The sequence below is a fragment of the Strix aluco genome, chromosome 28 (assembly GCF_031877795.1).
Source record: "Strix aluco isolate bStrAlu1 chromosome 28, bStrAlu1.hap1, whole genome shotgun sequence".
Taxonomy (NCBI): Eukaryota; Metazoa; Chordata; class Aves; order Strigiformes; family Strigidae; genus Strix; species Strix aluco.
Window position 1 is genome coordinate 2,460,421 of NC_133958.1, and position 23,849 is coordinate 2,484,269.

The 23,849-nt window shown below is 62.4% G+C and overlaps 3 protein-coding genes across 6 annotated transcripts; 1 reads left to right on the top strand and 2 right to left on the bottom strand.

Annotated features, from left to right (window-relative positions):
* Nucleotides 1–126: 126 nt before the first annotated feature.
* On the bottom strand, nucleotides 127–9,346 carry LMAN2L (lectin, mannose binding 2 like). Of its 4 annotated transcripts, XM_074808071.1 has the most exons (9): nucleotides 9,205–9,346; nucleotides 8,998–9,116; nucleotides 7,339–7,456; nucleotides 6,685–6,767; nucleotides 5,118–5,150; nucleotides 4,628–4,789; nucleotides 4,441–4,555; nucleotides 3,063–3,182; nucleotides 127–1,857 (listed from the first exon to the last, which is right to left on the bottom strand). In XM_074808071.1, exons 1-9 carry the CDS (start codon nucleotides 9,332–9,334, stop codon nucleotides 1,715–1,717), a joined length of 1,023 nt encoding a protein of 340 aa, XP_074664172.1. In that variant the 5' UTR covers nucleotides 9,335–9,346; the 3' UTR covers nucleotides 127–1,714. The 4 variants fall into 4 exon arrangements, with proteins under 4 accessions (XP_074664172.1, XP_074664173.1, XP_074664175.1 ...); XM_074808072.1 differs by lacking the exon at nucleotides 5,118–5,150; XM_074808074.1 differs by lacking the exon at nucleotides 8,998–9,116 and having other exon boundaries at nucleotides 9,205–9,287.
* A 633-nt stretch (nucleotides 9,347–9,979) lies between these two features.
* On the top strand, nucleotides 9,980–19,627 carry CNNM4 (cyclin and CBS domain divalent metal cation transport mediator 4). The gene is made up of 7 exons (XM_074808338.1): nucleotides 9,980–11,417; nucleotides 14,871–15,014; nucleotides 15,102–15,239; nucleotides 15,778–15,947; nucleotides 16,096–16,195; nucleotides 17,616–17,797; nucleotides 17,904–19,627. The coding sequence occupies exons 1-7, from the start codon at nucleotides 9,980–9,982 to the stop codon at nucleotides 18,096–18,098; spliced, it is 2,367 nt and encodes a 788-aa protein (XP_074664439.1). The 3' UTR covers nucleotides 18,099–19,627.
* A 2,750-nt stretch (nucleotides 19,628–22,377) lies between these two features.
* On the bottom strand, nucleotides 22,378–23,825 carry ANKRD39 (ankyrin repeat domain 39). Its single transcript, XM_074808339.1, has 4 exons — nucleotides 23,363–23,825; nucleotides 23,122–23,225; nucleotides 22,832–23,035; nucleotides 22,378–22,760 (listed from the first exon to the last, which is right to left on the bottom strand). The coding sequence occupies exons 1-4, from the start codon at nucleotides 23,808–23,810 to the stop codon at nucleotides 22,623–22,625; spliced, it is 894 nt and encodes a 297-aa protein (XP_074664440.1). The 5' UTR covers nucleotides 23,811–23,825; the 3' UTR covers nucleotides 22,378–22,622.
* Nucleotides 23,826–23,849: the final 24 nt, after the last annotated feature.

Genomic DNA, 23,849 nt, shown 5'->3' on the forward strand with positions numbered 1-23,849 from the left:
AACACTGATAAAAGAGCTACTGCATTTTGGGGAGCCCCAGGGCACTGTGACACGGCCCCCCGACATGCTACAGCACTCAAGGGCATCGGTTTGGGGGGGGAATGTTGCATCCAGGGGACACAGCGGTGACAAGGAGCATGGCCGTGTGACACACACACACACCAATGTTTATTCTAAGACACAAGTTACAGCTCCAGGGAGAGGCACACATGATTCAGTCCTGGTTATCAGGCAAAAAAAAAAAAAAAAAAAAAAAAAAAAAAAGCAAAACACCAGAAAAACTCATGCCACAAGCACCGTTGGGCACTTGGGAAAAAGCTCCCACCTACCCCGGTGACAGCATCCTGCGGAAAAACCACCGGCTGTGCACGGCCCCCCCCCATCCCCAGCTACCACCAGGACCCCCACGGGGACCCGGCCGGGGTGTGAGTGTCCTGGAAAGCTGGGGGACAAGGACACAGCCCCCCAGGACAGCAGGGAGGAGGGTGCTGGCAAAGATGGGGCTGGCGGGGCGGCAAATGTGCCATTTGATGTCCCCAGAGCCACTAGGACTCCCCTGGGACAAACTGACCTAAAAAAATCTCCCTCTCCTGGGTCCCTCTGGGGACTTTCTGCACCACCGTGAGCGATCGCCGGGGTCCCCAGGGGCGAAGGCGGCTGTGACCGGCGAGAGAAACACAGAGAAATCATTGACCCGAGCAGTCACTGAGGTAGGAATAAACCACGACTCCCTGAAAGGCGGCGAGAGCTCTGGCTCTGAGAGGTGGGGGAATCGCCCCCCCCTCACCCCACCCCAAGGCTCGGCTCCTTCTCGGGGCGGAGGGGGGGGGACCCCGGGCTGCAGCGAGCGCCGAGGGAAAAGCTGCCAGAAGCCACGACACGACACGCAAAGAGCAGCGGCGCAGGCATGCTGGGCAACGGCGCGAGGGAGCGGGGACAGCCCCGAGAGGCAGCAGCAAATGGTTATTAAAAAGGGGGGGGGGGGAACCCAGCGTTACACCCCAAAGCGAGGAGGGGGTGAGCCCGGCAGCCAGGCAGGTTCCCAGTTCGCCACTGGGAAAAAAACCATCAGCATTTCCTGCTCCAAAACACCAAAACTGGGCGATTAACAGGGCGAGAGAGGGGCTGCACGGCGGCAGGGGAAGTCGAAGTACCAAGCAAAGGAGGTTGCTCTCCGGAGATGGTTGGACTGGAGGATCTTCAAGGTCTTTTCCAACCGAGATAATTCTGTGAAAACAGCCTAAGGCAGGCGATGGAGTGGGATGAAGAGCTTGGAAAATCCCTCCTGGAAATGAAATCGCTGGAGACAAGGGGTCTGCGAGGGTTCCGGCGCTGCTGCCGGGCAGGAAAGCGGCCGCTCGTTAGCACCCCGCCGGGATTTCACGGTGACTTCGGGGCTCCCCGTGTCCTCCTGCGTCGATCTCGCAGCAAAGCTCCGTCGGCAGAAACGACAAGTCCGGCCCCGCGGCGCTCAACTCCCGGTTTGTTGCGCCGCCACGCTGGGGACCCCCCCGGCTCCCAACTGGGAATGGTGGGGGGAGGTTCTGGAGGCTGGTTAAGGAACAGCAGCTCATCCCCGCTAAGGGTTTTGGGGGGACATGAGGGTCCCCGCCACGAGGGTCGGTCCATCACGCTCTGGCCAGTCTGGGACAGGTGGGAGTCGGGATGTGGCTAGCAAGGCCTAGCAACGGGCCATCCCGGGGGGGTTCCTAAGTCAATAGAAGTGTTTCCTGCTCTGCTCCTGCCACTTGTTGTAGACAATGATTCCGATAACGATGGCGAAAACGATGGCAACGAGGGAGAAGAAGACGATTAAGAAGAGAGCCAGGCCGCTCATGGGCTCCAGTGGTGCCTCCACTGCGTGATTGAGGAAGAAAAACAGCCCTTTGAGCCCCGAACGCCCCAAAAACCAGCTGAGATTTTAACCGCCCCGCACCAATGCGCCAGTGACCCCACGCACACCCCGCCAGGCTCACACCCCCCCAGGGTTTGGCTGCCCAAAGCTTTTGGGCCCAGCACACAGAATCCCAGAATCATCTGGGTTGGAAAAGCCCCTGAAGCTCCTCCAGCCCAACCATGAACCTCACCCTGACCGTTCCCAACTCCACCAGATCCCTCAGCGCTGGCTCAACCCGACTCTTCAACCCCTCCAGGGATGGGGACTCCCCCCCTGCCCTGGGCAGCCCATTCCAACGCCCAACAACCCCTTCTGCAAAGAAATCCTTCCTAAGAGCCAGTCTGACCCTGCCCTGGCGCAGCTTGAGGCCATTCCCTCTTGGCCTGGTGCTGGTTCCTTGGCTCAAGAGACTCCTCCCCCCTCTCTGCACCCTCCTTTCAGGCAGTTGCAGAGGGCCATGAGGTCTCCCCTCAGCCTCCTCTTCTCCACACTAAACCCCCCCAGTTCCCTCAGCCGCTCCCCATCAGACCTGTGCTCCAGACCCTGCACCAGCTCCGTTGCCCTTCTCTGGACACGCTCGAGTCATTCAATGGCCTTTTTGGAGTGAGGGGCCCAAAACTGAACCCACTCATCGAGGGGCGGCCTCACCAGTGCCGAGCACAGGGGTCAGATCCCTTCCCTGTCCCTGCTGGCCACGCTAGTGCTGATACAAGCCAGGACACCACTGGCCTTCTTGGCCACCTGGGCACAATTGCAAGGGCCATGAGACCTCAGGGCACCCAAGGGGCTCATGGATGCATCTGCGACGGGATTTCCAGAGGGGAGATGTGCCCACCGAGGTTCAAACCCCCCGTGAGCTTCCAGTGGACCAGCACACCCCATTTTGGGCACTATATAAGTGGACACGCTTAGCCCAGTGGGTCGGGGTCCTCCAAGGAGGCAGCACTTCCCTGAGGGGGAGTACCCTTGGCCGCTACACCTACATCAAACGGAGACGGGCTGTGACACTGGCTGTGTCACACCACGAGCGAGAACAACCTTCAGTGGGAGGAACAGGGCACAGACCTCCCGATTCCAGCTGGAGCTCAGCTGGTTTGCTGGTAAGATAATGGGGTTTCTGCTCCACGAGCCCAAAAGTTCCCGCAAAATCCTGGCTCCTACTCACTTCCCGGCAGCTTCAGGTTGTCCACGACCGGTAGATAAACCTCTCTGTCCCGCTTCTCCTCCTCTGGCGTCCGCTCCACTGTCAGCTGGTAAAGCTTCAGCGAAATGATGTCGTGGTTGTCTGGAAGCAGAGCAGAAACGTGGCCTGAGGTGTCACTGATAAATACAGCTCTGGCCAGGGATGTGAGTGCCACAGGCAGCACCGCGGGATGTTATCACTTGGGGAAAAAGGTGCTGGTTCTCCCCTCCCAAGGGGGGGGAAAAAAAAAAAAAAAACAAACAAACAAACAACACCCTCACCTCTGCAGGGCAGTGTCTGCGCCTGGCTGAGAGCTGCGCCTCGGCACAGGGCCCTCGGCCAACAGGAACCTTTAAGCTACTTAAACTGAAAAACAACAACTCAGACTGGGAGATCATCTGACCCGAAACTGCTGGGCCACCCGAAGGGAATGTGTTAGCATCGGCCTCACGTGGCCCTACTTCCTTTGCTCGTGGTGGCGGAGCTGTTAGCGGGACAAGGCGAGCGTGGAGCCTGCCAGCTCCCCGGGCTGAGATCTGAGAGAGAAAAGGAACTTTTGTTGGAGCTGACAATGGGCCCAGACACCAGCCATCAATGCTCTTTTGTAGAGGAATAACTCAAATCGGGCTTAAAACCTGTCAAAAGAGGCACAGCGAGGTAATGTCAGGACCAGCACCGGGAGAGAAGTATTACACTGAGGAAGGCGGAGAAGTTTAGCTCTTTGTAAAACCTGATTTACATCAGCCCACATCGCAGCACCATTTCCAGGCACGCCCGGCTGGTCCTTCCCTCAGTAACGGGTGGGCGATAGCTCTTGGGCTACAAAATCCAAAGCAAAATACACCCAGGCGTGTCCCAGAGAGCAGGAACAAGCACGGTGGCTCGGCTGTGACACCTGGGGCGTTGACAGCGAAGGCAGTTCTTGCCAGCGCTGCCCTCGGGGCTAATGCAGGCACCTTGGGTTGCAGCAGGAGAGTACACGGGATTTTTTTTTTTTTTCAGTGCTCCTCCTGTTTTTACTCCTCCCAAGCCGCATGTTTTGGAGACAGACCCTCCGGCTCAGCGGGTTCAGCCACTTTGCCGTTGCGAGAGGCTGGCTGAGGTCAGGCCGTGGCCCTGCCAGGAGCTCAGGGAAAGTGCTGCCTAAACAAAGCACTCCGGGCTTTGGGCTCCTCAGGAGTCGCTGCAAGCTAAAAACCAAGGCTCCTGCTCGCAGTTCGAGGGCGTTCAAAGCATAGAAAGGTCCTCACGTGCTTCTGTAAGCCCCACCAGGGATCAAGCTGCACCTCCAGACACTCAAAGCTGCGCAGGAGCTGTCGGAACCACTTGGGAAACAAAGCTGGGGACCTCGGGGCAGTACCTGACAGGTCTCCGGTGACAGAAGAAGTCCCAAAGTAGTAGCCACGGGGCAAGCGCACGCCGGGTACGTCGATGCAGTCTCTCCACTCGTGTTTCCCATCGATATCGATCAACACCTGAGAAAGAAGCAGCTCGTTAGCCCCCGCCACGGCCCCGCCGCCCGCTCCGCCCCGGCAGGCAGCGCTCACCGTCAGCCGCCTCTTCACGTAGCGGATCACCAGGAAGGTGTCGTGGTTGAGGTTGCGCACCATGGCCGTGCAGCCCCCCAGCTCCGTCGGCCGCCCGTCACGGTCGTGGTCGTAGGTGAGCGAGCCATTGTTCACCATGGCCGAGATGTAGGGGAAGACGCGCTGCGAGGGGGACAAGGCTGGGGGTGAGTTTCTTCTGCTCTTGATTCACGGCCCACGGCTCGGCTCTACCACCTCCAGGACCCCAAACTCCTTCACCCCCCCCAAGAATCTGCCTCAACAAGACAACAGCATGATGCCACGCCATCCCCCGGCCTTCCTCGGGCTCAGCCTCAGCTCCCAGACATCCGGGATGGAGGACAGCCGGTTTCCATGCAATCTCTCCTGGTTCACACAGGGATTTCGAGAGCTTGGAGGAGGAAATTCCTCAACTGTGAGTCAAGGTGAAACCCAACAGCTTGAGAACGGGTAGGTCAGCAAGAGCCAGTACCTGATTTCCTGGGCTGTACCTCCTCTTCTGAGCCTGCCAGTCCAGGGTTATCGCAAAGCAAGAAAGAGCACAGAAGCAAGATGGTCACAGACCAGAGTTTAGTATTAACCTGCAACCTGGAAACTTCCTCTCTAGAGAGCTCAGTGCATTATCAGCTTAGCAAAGGGGTTTAGGTGTCAGGTGACCAACGCCAGGACACGTGGCAAGGGAATGGTGGGTGAAAGCCACGTCAAGTGTTGCCACCTACGACATTTCTCCTCCTCCCCGCCACGCAGCAGCACAAAATCCAGTGCCCCAACGGGGGACACAACGGCCATGACAGCTCGCCAGGGACCCACAAACCAACCTGCCCCTCTTCCCTCAAGAATAAGACACTTTTTGTCCTTTAAAGGTGAGAGAAAGCAGCTGTGAACCCTCACGCCATTACAGCAACTGGCTGATCAGTATTTCTCCGTCTCTCCCCTCAGTGCTTGACCAGAAGAGGGCAGCCCCCTCCAGTTGCGCCAGGAAGCCGGACACCCACATTCCACTAATTATTTCTTTTAAATAAGACCCGTTGTGCATCCATTTACCCCACAAAAGCAGGGCTGCCACCCCGCAAATCAACAGGATCCATCCAACACCACGTTCACCCCCAATAATGCGGCACCAGGCGGCTTGGAAAGGCTTTTAGGAGCACAAAGTCCAGCCCTGCGCCAGAGCCGGCTGCTTCGGATGTTTGAACAAAAGCTGGTAGTTACCCAACGTTTGCTCGGCAGCTCCAAGGTCAGGGCACATCCCAACTGCACCCTTTTGTCTCTCTCCCCGGGATAAAGGGGGTCCTGTGGGGTGGTGGCGCTAGCGCCAAGCTCTTGGGGTAAAATAGCGCCTATTTTTCAGGGGAAACTGGAATTAAGAAAGAGTCCAGCTTTGTTTTTGGAGTGATGAAAGCAATTCCAGCATCAGGGTGGGAAAAGCCCGGTTTTAACTGCACTCCCTTCTCCACAGGAACAGACATCAATAAACCCCCAAACAAACAACAGATGCATCAGGAACACAAAGATCTTTAGACAAGGATCTTTCAACGAGGCAGAGAGCGGCCACGCCGCATCCCTGAGAGCAGGGAAAGCTGACTCGCCGCCACGGAACAGCCCCGTCGTGCGGGCAGGCCTGGGCTGGCAGCTCAGGTCCCGCTCTACTCGAGCTCTACAAAGACCACGCTCTTAGTACAGCTTCACCTCAACTACTACTTGCTGGCAGCCTCCAGAAAGCACAGGAGCTCGCAACGCAGAGGTGATGTCATTGGCTGGTTTTCTCCTGCCCCAAAAAGTTTTTTCTCTGGGTAAAGCTGACCACAAAGCCACCCTGCAGCTCTTCGCATCTCTGAAGTTAGTGCTGCACTAGGAAGAAAAACCAACTACGCAGAGCACGGCGGGGAAAGGCAGCGGAGAGGAAACAGAGTGATACCCGGTCTCTGGTTTAAGAGCTCAAAAAAAAAAAAAAAGATTGCACCACGCCGATGAAGAGCTGCGTCTGCAACGAGGCGAGCCATAACCTCGGTGCTGCCTGTTTATCCCTCCTAGCTCACCTCCTGCTGCTTCTCCTCGTTTGGGTAGGTGTCCACGAACACTCCCAGGCCCAGGAAGTTATCCTTGCTTCCAAAGACGGGTCCTAGAAGGAAGGAGAGGCTGTGAATAAGGGTGGCAAGGCCAGGCAGGCGTCGCAAAGGGTTTGTTAGCCATCCCTTTTCTCTGTATCAGCTAACGAGGCAGCTTTGAGCAGTTAATTGAGTATGAAGACAGGGCAGTCAGAGGGCCAGATTAAATCCCCCACCCTTTGCTGGTCAAGGATGGAGCTTCCTCCGCAGTCTGTTTTATTGAGGAGCTGAATGCCAGCGCGGGAGGCCCCACACATCCCATTACACCACCCATCTCAACATCAGGGCAAAAAAATCCCAAAGAAACTTACCCCCGAGCCAACTCCAGCCTCCCAGGGCCCCATAATCCCCCAACCCAGGGTGCCGAGGCCCAGAGGCAGCCTCACACACAGCCATTACTCCCTCTTCGCCCGCCAGGGCAAAAGAAAAACAGCCCTAAGGCCCCAAAACACTGCAATTCCCCACTGTGATTTCCTCAACCAAGCCTACGGGCCAACACGTGTCCTCAAGAAGGTGGCACGTGGCCCCCGACACCTTCCCCTCAAGGCACGGCCTCCACCCCGGCAGTTACCGCTGGCGCTTTACCTGGCTGCATGCGATCTTTGGTGTACCAGATGGCAAAGCCGTCTCCGTTCAGGTTCTTCTTGCCTTGGCCGTGGATTTTAAAATGCACCTGCATCTCCCAGTCTCGGAGGTAACACGGCTGCAAGAAAAGGAGCAAGGATGTGAAATTCGGGTGTCCCTCATGCCAGCACCCACCACTTCCCTGCTCACGAGGGCGAGGGGCCGGCGGGGACCGACCGCTGCAGCCCATCACAACAGCCGGCAGCTCCACACGCCGCTGCTCCCCCATTTCCCTTGCCAACAGACCGTGCTGTCCTGTATTTTGGATGTGAGCAAAAATAATTAATCTCAAGGGACATCATTAAGCTGAGGGAATTGTTCGTTACCCAAGGCTATAAAAAAGCCAAGGAAACGATTCTGATCTCACACTATTCTGAGGTAACAGCAACTCCAGCAAAATCAATAACTCGCACCTGGGAAAAGGAGAACAGAAAAAGCCCGAGGAGCAGCTCCCTAATTGCTGACGAGCCAATTATTTCTTGAGCTACCAACAACTGCCCTGCGCTAACGGGTACACAACACAACGAGCTTGTAACAGATTCGCTCACGCAATGTTGTGAAGCCGGCTGGTTTCGTGGGAGCTGTAAACCCAAGCAAAAAAAAAAAGCAACAAACACCTCCCTCGATATTTTATAAAAATCAAAGTTGAGCATAACAGATCGCTTTTGGTCTCGTAGGGCATTTTTCCAAACTACTGTGGAGCAAGCTGGATCCTGGAGCACAAAAATCCCAGTGATTTCAACCCAAAATTGAGATTCAAGGGGAATTATCAAGATATTAAAGGCAGCCTTGCTGTCTGCCACGCAAAAAGCTCGTGGGGGCAGTGAAACACCTCAACAGCACTAACACACCACGTCGAGCTGCCACTCTACCGGCCCCGCTCTGAGACATGGGCATGGCAAAGGGGGCAGCAGGCACACTCCAGCCATGGCTGCCCCAAGAGAGACCCCAAGCTGGACAGCACAGACACCCCAAATTCACATGGGGGGGGGCTCAGCCCTTGCAGGAATCACCACAACAAAGGCTGGAAGCTGAAGCATGGCTGGTACCCCCAGCCCCAACCCCCCCAGCCCTCCCCTGCTCCACTCAACACCCCCAGCCAGCTTCCCATGGCCCCCCACCCCAATTCCCCCCACCATCCCCAGTCCAAACACCGTTTGCATCCATAACCCCCCACCCTGTAAACCCCTCACACCTGTCCCTCCCCACTCCCTCATTTGGCCCAGACCTGCCCAGTCACCCTAACACCACCCACCCTGCCAAGATTCACTTCCCAGCTCAAACCCCTTTCCCCAGGATCCCAGCGGCCCCTGCCAAGTCCTAACCATACACCCACCCCCCCAACCCCTTTACTCGGGACCCCCCACCACCCCGGCTCAGTCTCCAACCCCCCCCCCAACTCCCCCTCCCCCCTCCCTTGCCCGCAGCTCCCCCATACTCACCCCAAGCCCCCAAATCCCACTCCCCCTTCCTTAGCTTGGCTTGAGCTCGCTCCTCCAGCCCCCCCCCACTATCCCACCCGCACGGGTAGCGCCCCACGGCCCCGCCCCGCTCCCCCAACCCATCCCGGTGCTCCCCCCCGGTCCAGGCCCCCTCCCACCCCGGTCCCCCCGGGCTCACCACTCGGTTCCAGACGGCTCCCTGCTTGCTCTGCACGTCGGGGGTGAGGCGAATGTACTGGGTCATGACCATGGCGTTGCCCAGCAGGTCCCACAGCCCCGAGCTGGCCGAGCCCACACCTGCGGCCCACACGCACCGTCGGTACCCGGTACCGGTCACCGGACACCATCCGCCACCGCCCCCCTCCGCCGCCGCCGCCTCACTCACCCTGGTACGGTTTGGAGAGCGAGTGCTCCCGCTTGAGGTGCTCCTCCGTCTGCTCGGCCCGCGGCCCGCCCAGCCCCAGCGCCACCGCCAGCAGCGCCAGCCCTGCCCGCCACCTGCCCGTCGCCGCCATCTTCCCTCCGCCGCCCGCGCCGCGCCCCGCCTCGCCCGCCCATTGGCTGTCACGCCCCGCCACGCTGCGCGCTGGTTAGCTAGAGAGCCTGTCTGTCAACCGAGAGGCGGGCAGTGCGCGGGATGTGATGGGTAATGTAGTTCCGGACGCCTTAAAGAGTCCGCGGCGGCCCTCCGGCTCCCCCAGCCTGAGCCCTGCCCCGTCAGGTCCTAATGCCCCCGCACAGTCCTTGTGTCCCCTCCCCAGGTCCTAGTGCCCCCGTCCAGGTCCTAGTGTCCCCCTGCTGTTTCTGCCACCCCCGCCAAGGTCCTAGCGCCCCGTCATCCACCACTCATCCACCTTCCCTCGGGGACATCCCCCATCTAACCGACACCGCCACCCAGGTGACACCCCCGTTCCGCCCCCACCCCTCTCCGTCCCCACCCCCTCTTCCTCGCCGCCACCGCCGCCACGTCCCCTTCAGGTAACGCCGCGCTCTCACCCCCGCACCCCTTGCGGACCCCACCCTTTGAGAACCGCTCTGCCATCGCCCCTTTAAGGCGCCAGCGGAGGGGGGGGGGGCGTGGCGCGGCGCGTGACGCGCGGGGCGGGGGCGTGGCGCGGCGTCTGACGCGGCCGGGAGCGCGGCGGCCGCGAGACACCAACATGGCGCCGGGCGGCGGGCGGCGGCGCAGCGGCGGCGGTGACGGCGGGGGCGGCCCCGGCGGGGCCCGGGGGGGCGGCGGCGGGTCCCCGTCGTCTCCTCCGTTGCTGCCGCCGCTGCTGCTGCTGCTGGCGCTGCCCGGCGGGGCGGTACCGTCGGGGGACAGCGTGATCCTGGGGATGCGGCTGGAGGAGAGCACGAAGCCGGCGGCGGGGGCTCCGGCCCGCGGGCCCATCCGTGTCACGGAGGGCAGCGAGCTGCTGCTCCGCCTCTACGGGCTGGGGCTGGGCCCTCGCACTGGCGAACGGGTGGCCTTCGCCGAGCTGCGACCCGCCGCCAACGCTTCGGTTCCCAACGGCACCTGCCCCGAGCGCTCCCAGGACCTGCTGGTGCAGCCCGGCCCGGCCGAGGCCCGCGACACCTCGGCCCTGCTGCGGGTCCACGTCCAGCCCCTGCGCAAGGACGAGCAGGCCAAGACCTACGTCCTCTGCACCCAGCGCCGCCCCGGCCAGCCCTGGTTGCCCCATCAAGGCCCCGACGGCCGGATCGTGGTGTTGGAGGAGAAGAAGTCGCTGTTGCCCCTCTGGCTGCAGGTGATCCTCATCGCCGGGCTGCTGGTGCTGTCGGGGATGTTCAGCGGGCTCAACCTGGGCCTCATGGCGCTGGATCCCATGGAGCTGCGCATTGTGCAGAACTGCGGCACCGACAAGGAGAAGCGTTACGCCCGGAAGATCGAACCCATCCGCCGTAAAGGGAACTATTTGCTCTGTTCCCTGCTGTTGGGTAACGTGCTGGTTAACACCACCCTCACCATCCTCCTCGATGACCTCATTGGCTCCGGCATCGGCGCCGTCGTCGCCTCCACCATCGGCATCGTCATCTTCGGGGAGATCGTGCCCCAGGCGCTCTGCTCCCGCCACGGCCTGGCCGTGGGCGCCAACACCATTGTGGTCACCAAATTCTTCATGCTGGTGACGTTCCCCCTCTCCTACCCCATCAGCAAGCTCCTCGACTGCATCCTGGGCCAGGAGATCGGCACCGTCTACAACCGGGAGAAGCTGGTGGAGATGTTGAAGGTGACAGAACCCTACAACGACCTGGTGAGGGAAGAGCTCAACATGATCCAGGGAGCCCTGGAGCTGCGCACCAAGACGGTGGAGGACGTGATGACTCCGCTGCAGAACTGCTTCATGATGAACAGCGACGCCATCCTGGACTTCAACACCATGTCGGAGATCATGGCGAGCGGCTACACCCGCATCCCAGTCTACGAGGACGAGCGTTCCAACATCATGGATATCCTCCACGTCAAGGACCTGGCTTTTGTCGACCCTGACGACTGCACCCCCCTCAAAACCATCACCAAATTCTACAACCACCCCGTCCACGTCGTCTTTCACGACACCAAGCTGGATGCCATGCTGGAGGAGTTCAAAAAGGGTGAGGAGCTCAGGGGGGTGCCGCTTCTCCGGGGTGCTACTTCCTTCTCCTCGGAGGAGGCCGGTGGTTGCCGGAAGCAAAACTCCAGGGAGTTTTCCCCTCTGGGGCTGGAGCTGCCCACGCCGGGGCTGCCTGAGGTCCCCGCCGTTTGGGTGGTCGCGATCCGGAGGGGACCGGGGGCCTGGGGACGTGCCACCGTGGTGTTGGGGACGGGCAGCGCGGCACCAAACCGGGGGCAGCTGCTCGGTGCCCGCAACCACCCAGGCTTCCGGGGTGTAACGGCGCTGTGTGGGGAGGGAGAGCCTCTGCGTTAGCGGCGGAGCAGCCCGTGCTCGGCGCCAGCCTCCAGAAACACTTTGGGAGTGTTTACATGCTCCTTGTTTTTAATTATCGGCCCCGGAGGCCTTTGAATAGCTGCTGGAAAATTGCTCGTCTCCCTGATTTGGGCTTGGCTTCTTCCTCTGGGCCTTTCCCCGCTGCGGGGAACGGTGAGTGTTGCTCGGTGCCGGCCCCGCTCTGCTTCCCGCTCACGGCATCGGGGCACCTAAAAGAAAGAGCGGCCAGAGGGCTGGGAGGAGGAGCAGGACCCGGGCTCGCCGGAGGCTGAGCCCTTCCGGGAGCAGGAAAGGCCGCGTGAGCTCCGAGGCAGGATTTGACCTGCCCGGGGTCCCCACTCGGGGCTTTGCCAAAGCAGGCAGGGGACCCTCCTGCGCTCCCCAGCGCAGGGGACCAGCTGCCTGCGTCCGGGCGGGATGAAATAAAGAGCAGCTGTGCTGGGTGATGCCAGGCCAACCCTCAGCCATGCGTGACCCCGCTCTCTCCTCTGGCTCCCGTTACACTCGCCGGGGGATGGTTTGGGCTCATCGCGAGAGCTGGGCGGTTTGTTTGTCGGGACATTTCGGGGAGGGGGGTCATGCTGAGATTTAGAGGATCTAATAATTCTTCCTGCAGCAAGAGCTTGGCTTGAGCTTGGGCGAGGGTTTGGGAGCTGGTAGGTCTGAACCTGGCTGACTTTTGAGGGTGAGTAGGAGACAGCAGCTCTGCTCCGGCCTCCCTTTGCGACCGTGCTTCCCTGGCACCCAAAAATATCAGCACGGGAGCAACGCCCCTCAGTCATGGCTCGGCGTCGCTTGTGGTTGTGGTAATGACGACGGGATCTCATTGTCTTGGAGCTGCCCTGATTAGCGAAAAACCTTCTTGGCAAGTGCTTTTCCTTCAGTTCATCTCGTGCTGGTTTGAGAACGGCCGTAGGAACGCGCAGCCGTCCCGCTCCACCCCGTTTCCCAAACCCAGCAGTATAGAAGCAGAGCCCTGTTGCTGCCGGATCTGGAGTTATCCCGGCTGCTGGCACCGGCTTTCCCTCTGATGAATCCTTATTAAAGGATTTAAAGCACACTCATTCCGGTTACAAAGCTGCCCGTGTCCTGTATTGTTATTTTTTCATCGCTGCCTCTCTGGGTCATGAGCAGGTAATTTGTGGGGCCGCTGCCGGGGCTGGTTTTGAGGCCCCTCTCTGAACCCAACTCCCCTGAAGGCAGCACCACAGAGAGTCTCTGCCCTCATCCCACTGATGGGGACCCGGGTCAGAAGCAGGAGATGCACCCAGCAGAAGGATAAAGAGGGAAAAATCAACTGGCCACGCTTCCAGTTGTCCTAATCATGACACTCGGCCGCCGGACCTCTTCCCCCCGGTGCCACAGAGGTGTCCCAGATGCTGGTGACAGCTCCCGCAGCGACGTCCAGCGCTTGGCTCGGCGCCTCTTCCCGATCTTTTCCTTCTCTGGGGAAGGAACAACCAACCCTGTGGGGAGCTCGGGGTGTTGCTCTCCCCCCTCGTGCAGGAACCATCGCAGCAAAGGGGGTCCCGGGGTGGCGCGCGGGGCCCGTCGCGCCGCGCTGGCGATGCTGCGGCAGCCGGCCCCGTGCCCTTTGCTCCGGCGGTTTGGGCTCCCCGTGGCGTGTTTGCTTTGCCACCGGCCGCTCCCCGCCGAGCTCAGCCTTGGCAGCTCGTCCAGGAGAGGAGCCGCTGCCTGACTCATTGGGGCTGGCCCCATAGCCCTGATCCTTTCACCTCTCCCCACCTGGCACACGGTGAGCGGAGGAGCCACCGTGCCTCACCGAGGGGGTGAGATGGGTGGGTGAGAAGTTTTCACTGCTCAAGCGACAATTTTAGGGTCTTTTCGCCCCTCTATGCGTCGCCTTTTTGCAGTGGGGTTGCCTGAACTGCATGAGCTTAGCCGAAGAAGGAGAAAAAGGGGAGCTGCGTGGTGCCCATCCCTAAAATTAGCTTTTCCCTGAGTGACAAGGGGCCTGCAGCCGCCAGCTCTAAAATTAAATAGCAGATAGTGTTGGGGAGGGTAGATTGGTGCTGGAGCCGGAGCAGGATGGTGAGCAGGGCACCTTGCTGCTGGCCTGGGCAGGAGCGTGGTGCTCGAGGAGGTAGAAGTGATTTTATTTCAGGCTCCGCTGAGGTCAGGGAGGGAACGTCGCCTTCCTCCGTGCCTCGGTTTCCCCAGGCTAAGGATACCGGTCCTGCAGGTGCATTGGCCTGGCCTGGGCGCACTGCGGTTTTCCCCGCGGCCGCTCAGCCCTCCCCAGAGCGAATGTTCCTCGTCAAGGGGTTTTTTTTCCCAATGGCTCTGCATGATTTTGGGTCAAAGCAGGAGAAACGTCAGTTTGCGGAGAAGCTCAGCGAGCAGCCGGCAGTGGGGGCAGGAGCTTCGACGCGAGCCGGCGGTTTGGATTTAGCTAGAATAAGGCAAACTGCGTCCTGCCTGTGTGGGGTAAGGCCGGCAGAGCGAGGGGAGTTGTTAATTCAGGGCTGGAGAGGTCTTCCTGCCAGCAAGGACCTGCCTGCTCGTGGCCAGGGCCGGCCGGGCAGCGGCTGCCTGCCCTTGGCTCTCTTCCCCCGGATGTTTTGGCTCTGGGATCGGAGCGGCCGCGGCAGCACCAGGTGTCCGGAGCGTTTCCTCTGGGATGGGACAGCCCTGGGTCAGCTTGGCAGAGCCACCGAGGAAATTCAGAGAGGTTGGGACTCAGAAAAACCTGACTCGTGGTGGTGGCGGCGGCGTTGCCACCGTGCCAGGGTGCCCTCAGCCCGCGGGCACTCACCCAGCACCGTGCCACGCTCCGGTGACATGGGACAGGCTCCTCCAGGGACACATCCCGTGTCCTGTGAACCCCTTGGTCAAGTCCACACCCCACGGCAGCACCGAGGTGCCTGGAGCCTCGCAGGCGCTGCTGTCCTGGGTTTAATTACTGTCATTACACCTGGAATTAGTGCCCAGCCCAGGGGCTCGTTTAGATTTTAACTGGTTTATTGTTTCCTGTCCAGGAGGGTGGTGGGGAGGGAAGAGCTGGTCCCGGTGACATCCCTGGGTGCTGGCACCCAGCGGTGAGGCTGGGGGTGCCCCGGGGCGGTCTCCCTTCCAATGTCTGTGTGTCTGTCCGCAGGGAAATCCCACCTGGCCATCGTGCAGAAGGTGAATAACGAGGGCGAGGGAGATCCCTTCTATGAGGTGCTGGGGCTGGTGACGCTGGAGGACGTCATCGAGGAGATCATCAAGTCGGAGATCCTGGACGAGTCGGATACGTGCAGTAGGTTTTGGGCTCGGCCCTTTCCCCCCCCCACCTCACCATGTGCCGGGGTCCTGCCTGCCCCCCCTGACACCCCGCTCCCCACAGCCGACAATGGCAGGAAGAAGCGGGTGGGCAACCAGAAGAACAAGAGGGACTTCTCGGCCTTCAAAGACCCCGTCAACGAGCTGAAGGTGAAGGTCTCCCCGCAGCTGCTGCTGGCTGCTCACCGCTTCCTCTCCACGGGTGAGTTTTTTGGGGGGGATGGAGAAGCCCCCCACTGCTCCAGGCACCCCTGGGCTCAGTCTGGCTGTGGAGCACCGGCACCGATGGTTTCCCGGCATCGAGCTGGTTGGGCTCGGGGCGCTGTCATGTCCCTGGCAGCCACGTGGGCTCCATCCCCGCGCCGAGAAAAAGTTGCTCCAACCATCTCGTTCAGAAATTACGGAGGGGAGAGTCTTGTCCCACTCTCCTCCCCTCTGTGCCCCCCAAAACGAGAAGGGACAGGGCTCAGGGGTGCTAGCCCCACCTCTGACGCTCGGCAAGTCCCTGTCCCTCCAGGATGGTCCTGTTCCCCAACTGGCATGTGTGTCCCCAAGGCTGGGGCTGGCCTTGCTGGGGACCTGGAGCTGGTGTTGGGGCCAAACCTGTGGGTTTCTGCCCCAGGGAGGTGTCGATGGGGCCCAGCCCAATCCAGGCACCACCCTAAGGGACGGGGGGGACGCACCTTCATCTGGAGAGACAAGGGCCACAGCTCTGACCCCCCCTTCGCCTCTCACTTTAGAGGTGACACTCTTCACCCCCAACTTAATCTCGGAGAAGATCCTACTGCGGCTCCTCAAATACTCCAACGTCATCCAGGAGCTGAAGTTTGACGAGGAGAACAAGAAATCCCCGCACCACTTCCTCTACTGCAAGAACAAGGCAGCCGACTACTTCATCCTCATCCTGCAGGTACCCAGGCGTGAGGGGACGTTGCCTGCCACACGTATGGGGGGGGGCGGTCCCTTGGGTGAACTGTCACACCCCAGGAGGGCTGCGATGGGGACGGTCTCATCCAGCCCAGCGCTGCGGGATGTGGCTCACGGACTCTCTCTTTCAGGGCAAGGTGGAGGTGGAGGCCGGCAAGGAATGCATGAAGTTTGAAATGGGAGCTTTCTCCTATTACGGGGTGATGGCCCTCAGCCCTCCTCCGGTATCCGGTAAGCACCCCCCATCGCCTGGGTGCCAGCGTGGGCAGAGCTCTCCCACCCTGTTTTAGAGCTGCTGGTGGGAATAGGAGATGCTGGAGGCTCTGAGCCTCTGCTGGTGCCCCCCAAGCCATCCTGGGGGGCTGCGTGGCTGGCACTTGGCCCCAGGGAGACACCTGAGCGTGTCTGGCAGCGGGTGCAGGGTCTGTGCCCGAGCTGGAGGCTGAAAACCCGCTGCCCTGATTCCGGGCTGCCCACCCGTCGCCGCCAGGCTCCACAAGCGGCCAGGCCCCAACCCTCACGGTTCAGCTTGGTGTCGCAGGGTCCCCAGCGCCCCACGAGGGGCCAAGATACCCTCAGCCGCCCCCTCCTTTGCCCCAGAGGCTTCTCTTGACCTTGTCCTCTGCATGTGTGTTGTGTTGTCCGTCTCTCTGCCCTAGCCCTCCCAGCCCAGCCCCGACGCCCATCCACAAAGCGAGGGTCATTATTTGCCAGGTTGACAGGTAAACGGTGCGGCTGCATGGCGTGCCAAACCCCGCTGTGACCGCATTAACCCGCCATAGTGGGCGTCCCCATTAATGCAGCAACTGGGTATTTTGTCCCCCCTACCGGGCCGGCCACTCACCATTTTGTCTGGCTCTGTGTGCCAGGAGGCCGTTCTGGTTGCCACGCCGTGCCATTGGCTTTCTAGCCGCGCATCCAGAGGAGGAAAGGCGGCTCCTTGGCCCGGCGTGGGGCTGGAGCGGGGCACGCCGCTGCCCGGTGTCACCCAGCCGAGCTCGTGCTGGCATTGGGGTCCTGCACGCCCCGTAACCCCTCTGATTTCTCCCGGCTGCCTTCGCCGTGGCTACGGCAGAGGAGCAGGGGAATGGCACCGGGTGTGGTGGCTGTCCCCGGAGGTGCCACTGTCCCTGCTGCTGCATGTGGTTCCTGTGTCACCCCAGCTTCCCGAGCACGTCACCAGGCCCTCCTTGTCCCTGTAACCCCCACCTCATCCCTAACCCCACGCAGGGTGACCGATCCAGCGGTTCGGGGAGTCACTGGCGTCCTTGGGCTGGGACTGTCCCCTGGGCAGCACCTGGCCTGGAGCAGGGGGACCAGCATGGCTCCAGACTCCCTGGCCGTGATCGGTGGCCGTTGGGCAGGCAACAGGCAGGGATCAAATCCGGCGCCCGCGCGACAGAGCTGGGGGACGGCAGCGCTCGGCCTGGGCGCTGCACTCAGGGGGACGCGCGTCCCGTCGCTCCCTGTCACCACTGGGCTCCGTGTCCCCGGAGCCTGTGGGATGGGGACAGGGCTGGCGTCACCAGGGGCTCAGCACCCCATAACCAGCAGGCAGAGAGTTGCCAGGCCTCATCTTGCCGTGGCGTAAGACCCTCCCCGGGGTAGAGGGTCGGCGGCACAACTAACCCCGTCCCTCCCATCCCTGCAGAGGTCCGCTCCCCGTCCCACGTCAGCAGCCTGAACCGCTCGGCCTCCCTCAGCTACCACGAACGCTCCGACTCCGTCTCCTCCCCCACCAGCGGCAGCAACAACCAGCTCAACGCCGGCACCGGCGCCCAGTACGTGGCCGACTTCAGCGTCCGCGCTCTCACCGACCTCCAGTTCGTCAAGGTGAGGCGGGTGCTCACCGGGACGGGGACAGGGACGCCGCTGGCAGGGTCCAGCACCGCTCCTCACCCCCCCACTCCCTCATTATTATTTTTTTTCCCCGGCGCAGATCACGCGGCAGGAATACCAGAACGGCCTGATGGCCTCCCGCATGGACAGTTGTCCCCAATCCCCCGACAGCAACGCCCCCAAACCGGAGAAACCGGAACCTTCCACCACTGCCGACGAGACCACCAGTCTCCTGAACGAGAGGAACTGCCTGAGCCGCCGGAGCAACCACAGCCCCCTGGAAAACTCCATCTGACCCCGGCCCCGCCGGCACGCGCCGGGAGGGACCTCGCGTGCCCGTTTTAGGGACCCTTTCCCAGGTAGGAAACGCTCGGCGTCTCCTCGGTGAGGCCGTGCCCGGGTGCCGCGCTCGGTCGCCGGAGAAGCCCGGTTGAGCTGGAGGAAGTGGCGGCAGCAGCGCAGTGGGAAACGGAGCTGGGATTTGCTGCTGCTTTCCAGACTGGCTTCTTTTTTTTAATTAATTTAAACGGATGGCGGTGGAGACGGCGCAACTCTCCGCCGGCCGCCCCGCCGACGGCGCTCGTTCAGCTCAGGGAGCTTCAGGTCTCGTACGCCGCTTTGGGATGGGGGGGGGGAGGGGGGGAGGGCTCCACCGTGGCCCCCCCAGATGGGCATCCCGGCCCCTCTCCGGTGTTTTCGGGGCGTGATGGTGGACGGGGACGCCTGGGGGGGCAGCGTGACGGCGGCGTCTCGTCCTTCTCCCGGAGCGATGCCGTGACCCTTCTCCGTGCCCGTTCCCCTTTCCCGCTGGCCCGGGGCGCCGGGGGCGATGTGACGGTGGACTGCTCGGCGGCAGGCCTGAGGCCGGGGGGATGGGCTCAGCATCTCCGGAGACCCTCCGCCATCCCGGGAGACCCTTCCCCAGCCCCTCCGCCACCCACCGGTGTCATGAGTGTGTTGAGGACGGCAGGGACAGCCCCCACCACTCCCAACCCCCACCCCCCCCACCCCCCCGGCAGTTTCGGTGCCTTCCCCCCCTGCCATGGGGCGTCTCAGGGTATCCGTGCCAGGGGGACGGGGATCAGCGCGGGGGGACGGGGCGGGGGGGCAGGATCCGGCTTTTCGGGGTGGCACAAAGCTAGTGACCAAAGTTGTACAGGCAGGAGGGGGCCAGCGCCGTCTCTCCCCCCCCCCCCCTTTTCCTAGCACCACAGGGGGACCCCCAAATCCCCCAGTGACCTCCTCAGGGCAGGACGTGGGACCCCCGGTAAGCACCAGCTGGACCCCCCCTCCCGGTCCCCGGAGCTTCGTGCCCGGTGGGGAGGTGGGGGGAGGGAGACACACACACACACACAAACACCCCCCCCCACCACCCCCAAAAAAAGCACAAGTTCCCTGGGTGAACTCTGTAAGTTATTGGGAGAAGGTTAATTATTTTTGTTAATCATGTCTTGACGATCAGGTCCTAGGTCCTTCTGCGGGGAGATACTAGAAATAATAATAATGATAATAATAATTATTAATAATAATAAACCAAGACAAAAAAGGCCCTTTTTTTTATTAAATCTTCCTCTATGCAAACATACCCCCCCCCCTACCCCCACCCCCTCCGGGAATTTGTATTTATTTTTCGCATCAGGTTTGATTTGTATATTTGGGGGAGGCCAGGCCCGGGGGGTGGGGGGGGGCCGGGCCTCCCCTTCCCGTTTGTGATCCCCCCCCTCCCGCCGCCCCTTCCCGGTTGTGAAACCGACCGTGGAATTCTATTTGATGGGGTTTTGGGGCGTTTTTTTGCCAATTAGGTAATAAATATCTATATCTGTACGTCGGTCTCCTCCGTGCTTCGCGGCGGGGTGGGGGGAGATGCGGAGGGCGCGTCCCGGTTAACCGGGGGGGGCTCCCGGGGCCGCCGCCGCCGTGGGACGCGGCCCCTTTAAATTCCTCTCCGGGGTTGTTTACAGCGTGGCGGTGAAGCACCGCCCCCAGAGCGGATAGCGGTCGGCGATTGGCTGCAGTGCGTGAGGTGGGACGGCCGGCGATTGGCCGCGAGGAGGAACGGCGGCGGGGCGGGGCGCGCGGCGGTCGGCGATTGGCTGTGGGGAGGGGGCGGTCGCGGAGAGGCGGGGCGATGGGGGGAAAGGCGACCGCTGATTGGCTCTCCGGAGGGTAGTGGGCGGGGCGCTGCTGTGGGGGAGGCCCGAGGCGCTCCCCGGGGGCGTCACCACGGGCCTCGGCACCGAGCCAGGGCGGGAGCCGGGGTTTGGCGGCCGTGGGCCCGCAGGCCAGGCCGGCCGAGGAGGCGCTGCGGCCGCTGGAGAAGGGGTCGCAGCTGGAGGCCGGCGCTGCGCCCAACTTGGCCACTATGGCCGCCATCGTGGGCAGTGGCTGGGCCCAGATGCGAACGCCCTGACCTGGTAGAGGTGCTTCACATCGGTGGGTGCCCTCACCCGCTTCTGCCAGTGTCCTGTCTGTGGCGTCCTCAATGACACCGCGCTTGACGCCGTCCTCGAGAAGCTCAGGAGAGCTGAGCGCTCCCGGGGCCGCCAGCTCCTCTACTCTCGCCTGAGGGGAGGTCCCAGCTGGCCGCCATGCATAAGGCGAACGAGGGCGAAGGAGAATCCTTCTTCTGGAGGAAGCCTCAAGATCGTCAGGTTGAAGATCTTGGATGAGTCAGATGAGAAGAGGTGCCCGGCAACCCTTAGCGTGTCAGAGAGGGACCTGGGGGGGTTGATTGCCAGCCGGCTGAACAGGAGCCAGCAGTGTGCCCAGGTGGCCAAGAAGGCCAATGGCATCCTGGCTTGTATCAGCACTAGCGTGGCCAGCAGGGACAGGGAAGGGATCTGACCCCTGTGCTCGGCACTGGTGAGGCCGCCCCTCGATGAGTGGGTTCAGTTTTGGGCCCCTCACTCCAAAAAGGCCCTTGAATGACTCAAGCATGTCCAGAGAAGGGCAACGGAGCTGGTGCAGGGTCTGGAGCACAGGTCTGATGGGGAGCGGCTGAGGGAACTGGGGGGGTTTAGTCTGGAGAAGAGGAGGCTGAGGGGAGACCTCATGGCCCTCTCCAACTCCCTGAAAGGAGGGTGCAGAGAGGGGAGATGAGTCTCTTGAGCCAAGGAACCAGCACCAGGACAAGAGGGAATGGCCTCAAGCTGCACCAGGGCAGGGTCAGACTGGCTCTTAGGAAGGATTTCTTTGCAGAAGGGGTTGTTGGGCGTTGGAATGGGCTGCCCAGGGCAGGGGGGGAGTCCCCATCCCTGGAGGGGTTGAAGAGTCGGGTTGACCCAGCGCTGAGGGATGTGGTGGAGTTGGGACCAGTCAGTGTGAGGTTCATGGTGGGACTGGAGGAGCTTCAAGGGCTTTTCCAACCCAGATGATTCTGGGATTCTGCGTGCTCCTGCCCCTTTGTCTTCCACCACAGGTGGGATTCGGATGTGCTGGCAGCCAGCCTCTGCCACAGCACTTCAGGGAGGATTTCTCCTTGTTGAGGAGAGCTGATGGCATTGCCATGGCAAAGCTCTCCCCGCAGCAACTGCTGACCATGCAGCACTTCCTGGTGCGAGGTGAGTGCGGGCAGAAGTGGGCTGCCTTCACCCTGCCTGCTGCGCTGCTCGGAGGGTCCCTGGGTTCGGTGATAGGGGGCTGACGCTGCCTGTTCTCCCCACAGAGCTGGAGTTCTTCAGCCCAGCCTATACGTCTCTGCTGGCATCATTCAGGAGCTGAAGTTCGACAAGAACAACCCTGTCCCCCGGGGCAGTACCTGTACCACCGCCACCATTCCCTCTGCCACTTCATCCTCATCCTGCAGGTACGGCACCGCCAGCGCGGGGACAGCACCACGTACCATCAGGTGTGCAGGGGGTCCTGCCACCATGTCTCCACCTGTAACATGTTGAGGGGTGGCTCTGCCGGTGCCACAGGCCCTCCCCTACCACTCAGACTACAGGCAGCGCTCCCTTCTGCCTGCCCCAAGCTGCCCGCTCTCCGCAGGGCTGCATGGAGACGGAGATCAGGGACTGAAATTTGAAAGTGGAGCCTTCACCTACTACGGCGTCTTGCTCTGACACCACAGTGAGCACAGCCGCCAGCGCTGGTCTCGCCCGCGGGGCAGCACCAGAACCACCCAGCTGGTTTTTGGGGTGCAAAGGGAGATGCTCTTTGGCAGGTCCTGGCTCTCTGACACCATCCCTGGTGTCTGCCCAGTGCCTCAGCTACCGGGATCGGCAACTGGGCTGTGCTGGCCGCACGAGCTGCTCCTCGTCCTGCCCCGTCCCTCGGGGTCCTGCGGGGACCCTGCCTCTGCCTTGCCCGGCTTTTTGGGAGCGCCATGCCCCGTGCCGAGCTGCCCGCAGGTCTCCCGCCCATCCCTGGCACCGCTGCTGGACTGTGGTCGTTGCCGCGTGGCTCTGACCCGCTCTCCGCCCGGGTGCCGTGGCCTCCGGGACCCTGAACGTGGCAAGCTCAGCAGCTGCCATTTCCTCCGCCACGGGCAACGCCAAACCATCCCACAGGGAAGCGCAGAGCCAGGGCAGCCTCCTCGGGAGCCCTGCCGTGTTTCCTGCTGCAACAAAACACTGTTTTACACATTTTTAGTGGGTTTTTTTGAGGAAATAAAAGCCACTGGAGGGGTGGCAACTGAAAAATGGTGCTGTGGCCACCGCACTGCTGCCAGGCGCCCGCTGAGGGGTGACCCCCAGCACCCAGTGCGGGGAACAGAGAGGCAGAGTTGGCATTGGGTGCCGGGGACTTTGTTTGTCCGTCGGTGACGGGCTCCGGTGGCACCGTCTGTCCCTCGGCGCGGTGGCCCAGCTGTGTTTCCCCCTCAGGTGTCCAGCAGGTCCCGCACCGCCGGGTCGGCCACATCGTGCGGCCGCCGGCCCTTGGCGTCGCGGATGCCAGCCAGCGCCGGGCTGTGCCGCAGCAGCAGGGTGCAAAGCTCCCGGTGCCCTCGCTCAGCCGCCTGCGGACGACACACACAACCCGTCACCGCCGGCACGGGCGGTGCCAGGCCACCGTGGCCCCGCCACCCACCTTGTGCAGGCTGGTGCGGCCGTCCTCGTCGGCGGTGGCCGGATCGGCGCCGTGGGCCAACAGTAGCCGGGCGATGGCGAGGTGGCCGCAGTAGCTGGCGCGGTGCAGGGGGGTGGCACCCCCAGGCGTGCGGGCGTCGCAGCGGGCGCCCCGCTGCAGCAGCAGCCGGCAGACCCCCAGGTGGCCGTTGCGGCTGGCGTAGTGCTGGGGGGGGGGCGGGCAGGGGGGTGGGCAGGGGGCTGGTGACCCCCAAGCGCACCCCCGCACCCCCCCACTCTGTCTCCCCGTACCAGCGCCGTGTACCCCGCCAGGTCGGGCCGGCTGGGCTCCCCCCGCCGCTCCAGCAGCTGCAGCACCCGCGGCTCGTCCCCGTCCCGCGCCGCCGACCAGATCCCTGCGGGAACGGGGGGGGGGACGCGTCAGGCAGGAGCGAGCCCCCCGCCCTGCCCGTACCCAGCCCCTGCCCGCGGCGTCCCCCTTGTCCCCGGCACCCGGACCCCCAACCCCCGGCCCCGGTTCCCCCGGCCCGACCCCGCTCGAAGTCCATCTCGGGGAGGCTCTGGTGCACGCTGGGCACCGCTACCCGCGACGGGCAGCAGGGACCGGGCGGCGAACGGCGGCCCGCCGCCATGGCCCCGGCCGGGAAGGGCCGAGCGGGCGCCGAGGGGAGCCGGGAAGGGCCGGAAAGAGCCGGAAAGAGCCGAGCGGGAGCCGAGGGGATCCGGGAAGGGCCGGAAAGAGCCGGAAAGAGCCGAGCGGGAGCCGAGGGGATCCGGGAAGGGCCGGAAAGAGCCGGAAAGAGCCGAGCGGGAGCCGAGGGGATCCGGGAAGGGCCGGAAAGAGCCGAGCGGGAGCCGAGGGAATCCGGGAAGGGCCGAAAGGGGCCGGGAAGGCCCGAGGGAAGCCGGGAATTGCCGAGCGGGGCCGACGGGAGCCGAGCGGAGCCGAAGGGCTCCCCAGCCCGAGCGTTAGGGCGCATGCGCGCTCCGCCCGCCAGCAGGGCCCCGGCGGCGCCGCC

Coding starts and splice junctions, on each gene's coding strand:
- ANKRD39 (XM_074808339.1), bottom strand. CDS start 23,810: ATGCGCCCTAACGCTCGGGCTGGGGAGCCCTTCGGCTCCGCTCGGCTC. Junction 23,036..23,121: donor TGGCGGGGTACACGGCGCTG/GTACGGGGAGAC, acceptor CCCCCCCCCCAG/CACTACGCCAGCCGCAACGG. Junction 22,761..22,831: donor GCCGCACCAGCCTGCACAAG/GTGGGTGGCGGG, acceptor TGTCGTCCGCAG/GCGGCTGAGCGAGGGCACCG.
- CNNM4 (XM_074808338.1), top strand. CDS start 9,980: ATGGCGCCGGGCGGCGGGCGGCGGCGCAGCGGCGGCGGTGACGGCGGG. Junction 15,948..16,095: donor ACTTCATCCTCATCCTGCAG/GTACCCAGGCGT, acceptor TCTCTCTTTCAG/GGCAAGGTGGAGGTGGAGGC. Junction 16,196..17,615: donor CAGCCCTCCTCCGGTATCCG/GTAAGCACCCCC, acceptor CCATCCCTGCAG/AGGTCCGCTCCCCGTCCCAC.
- LMAN2L (XM_074808071.1), bottom strand. CDS start 9,334: ATGGCGGCGACGGGCAGGTGGCGGGCAGGGCTGGCGCTGCTGGCGGTG. Junction 9,117..9,204: donor GCTCTCCAAACCGTACCAGG/GTGAGTGAGGCG, acceptor TGTGGGCCGCAG/GTGTGGGCTCGGCCAGCTCG. Junction 1,858..3,062: donor CAACCTGAAGCTGCCGGGAA/GTGAGTAGGAGC, acceptor TCAATCACGCAG/TGGAGGCACCACTGGAGCCC.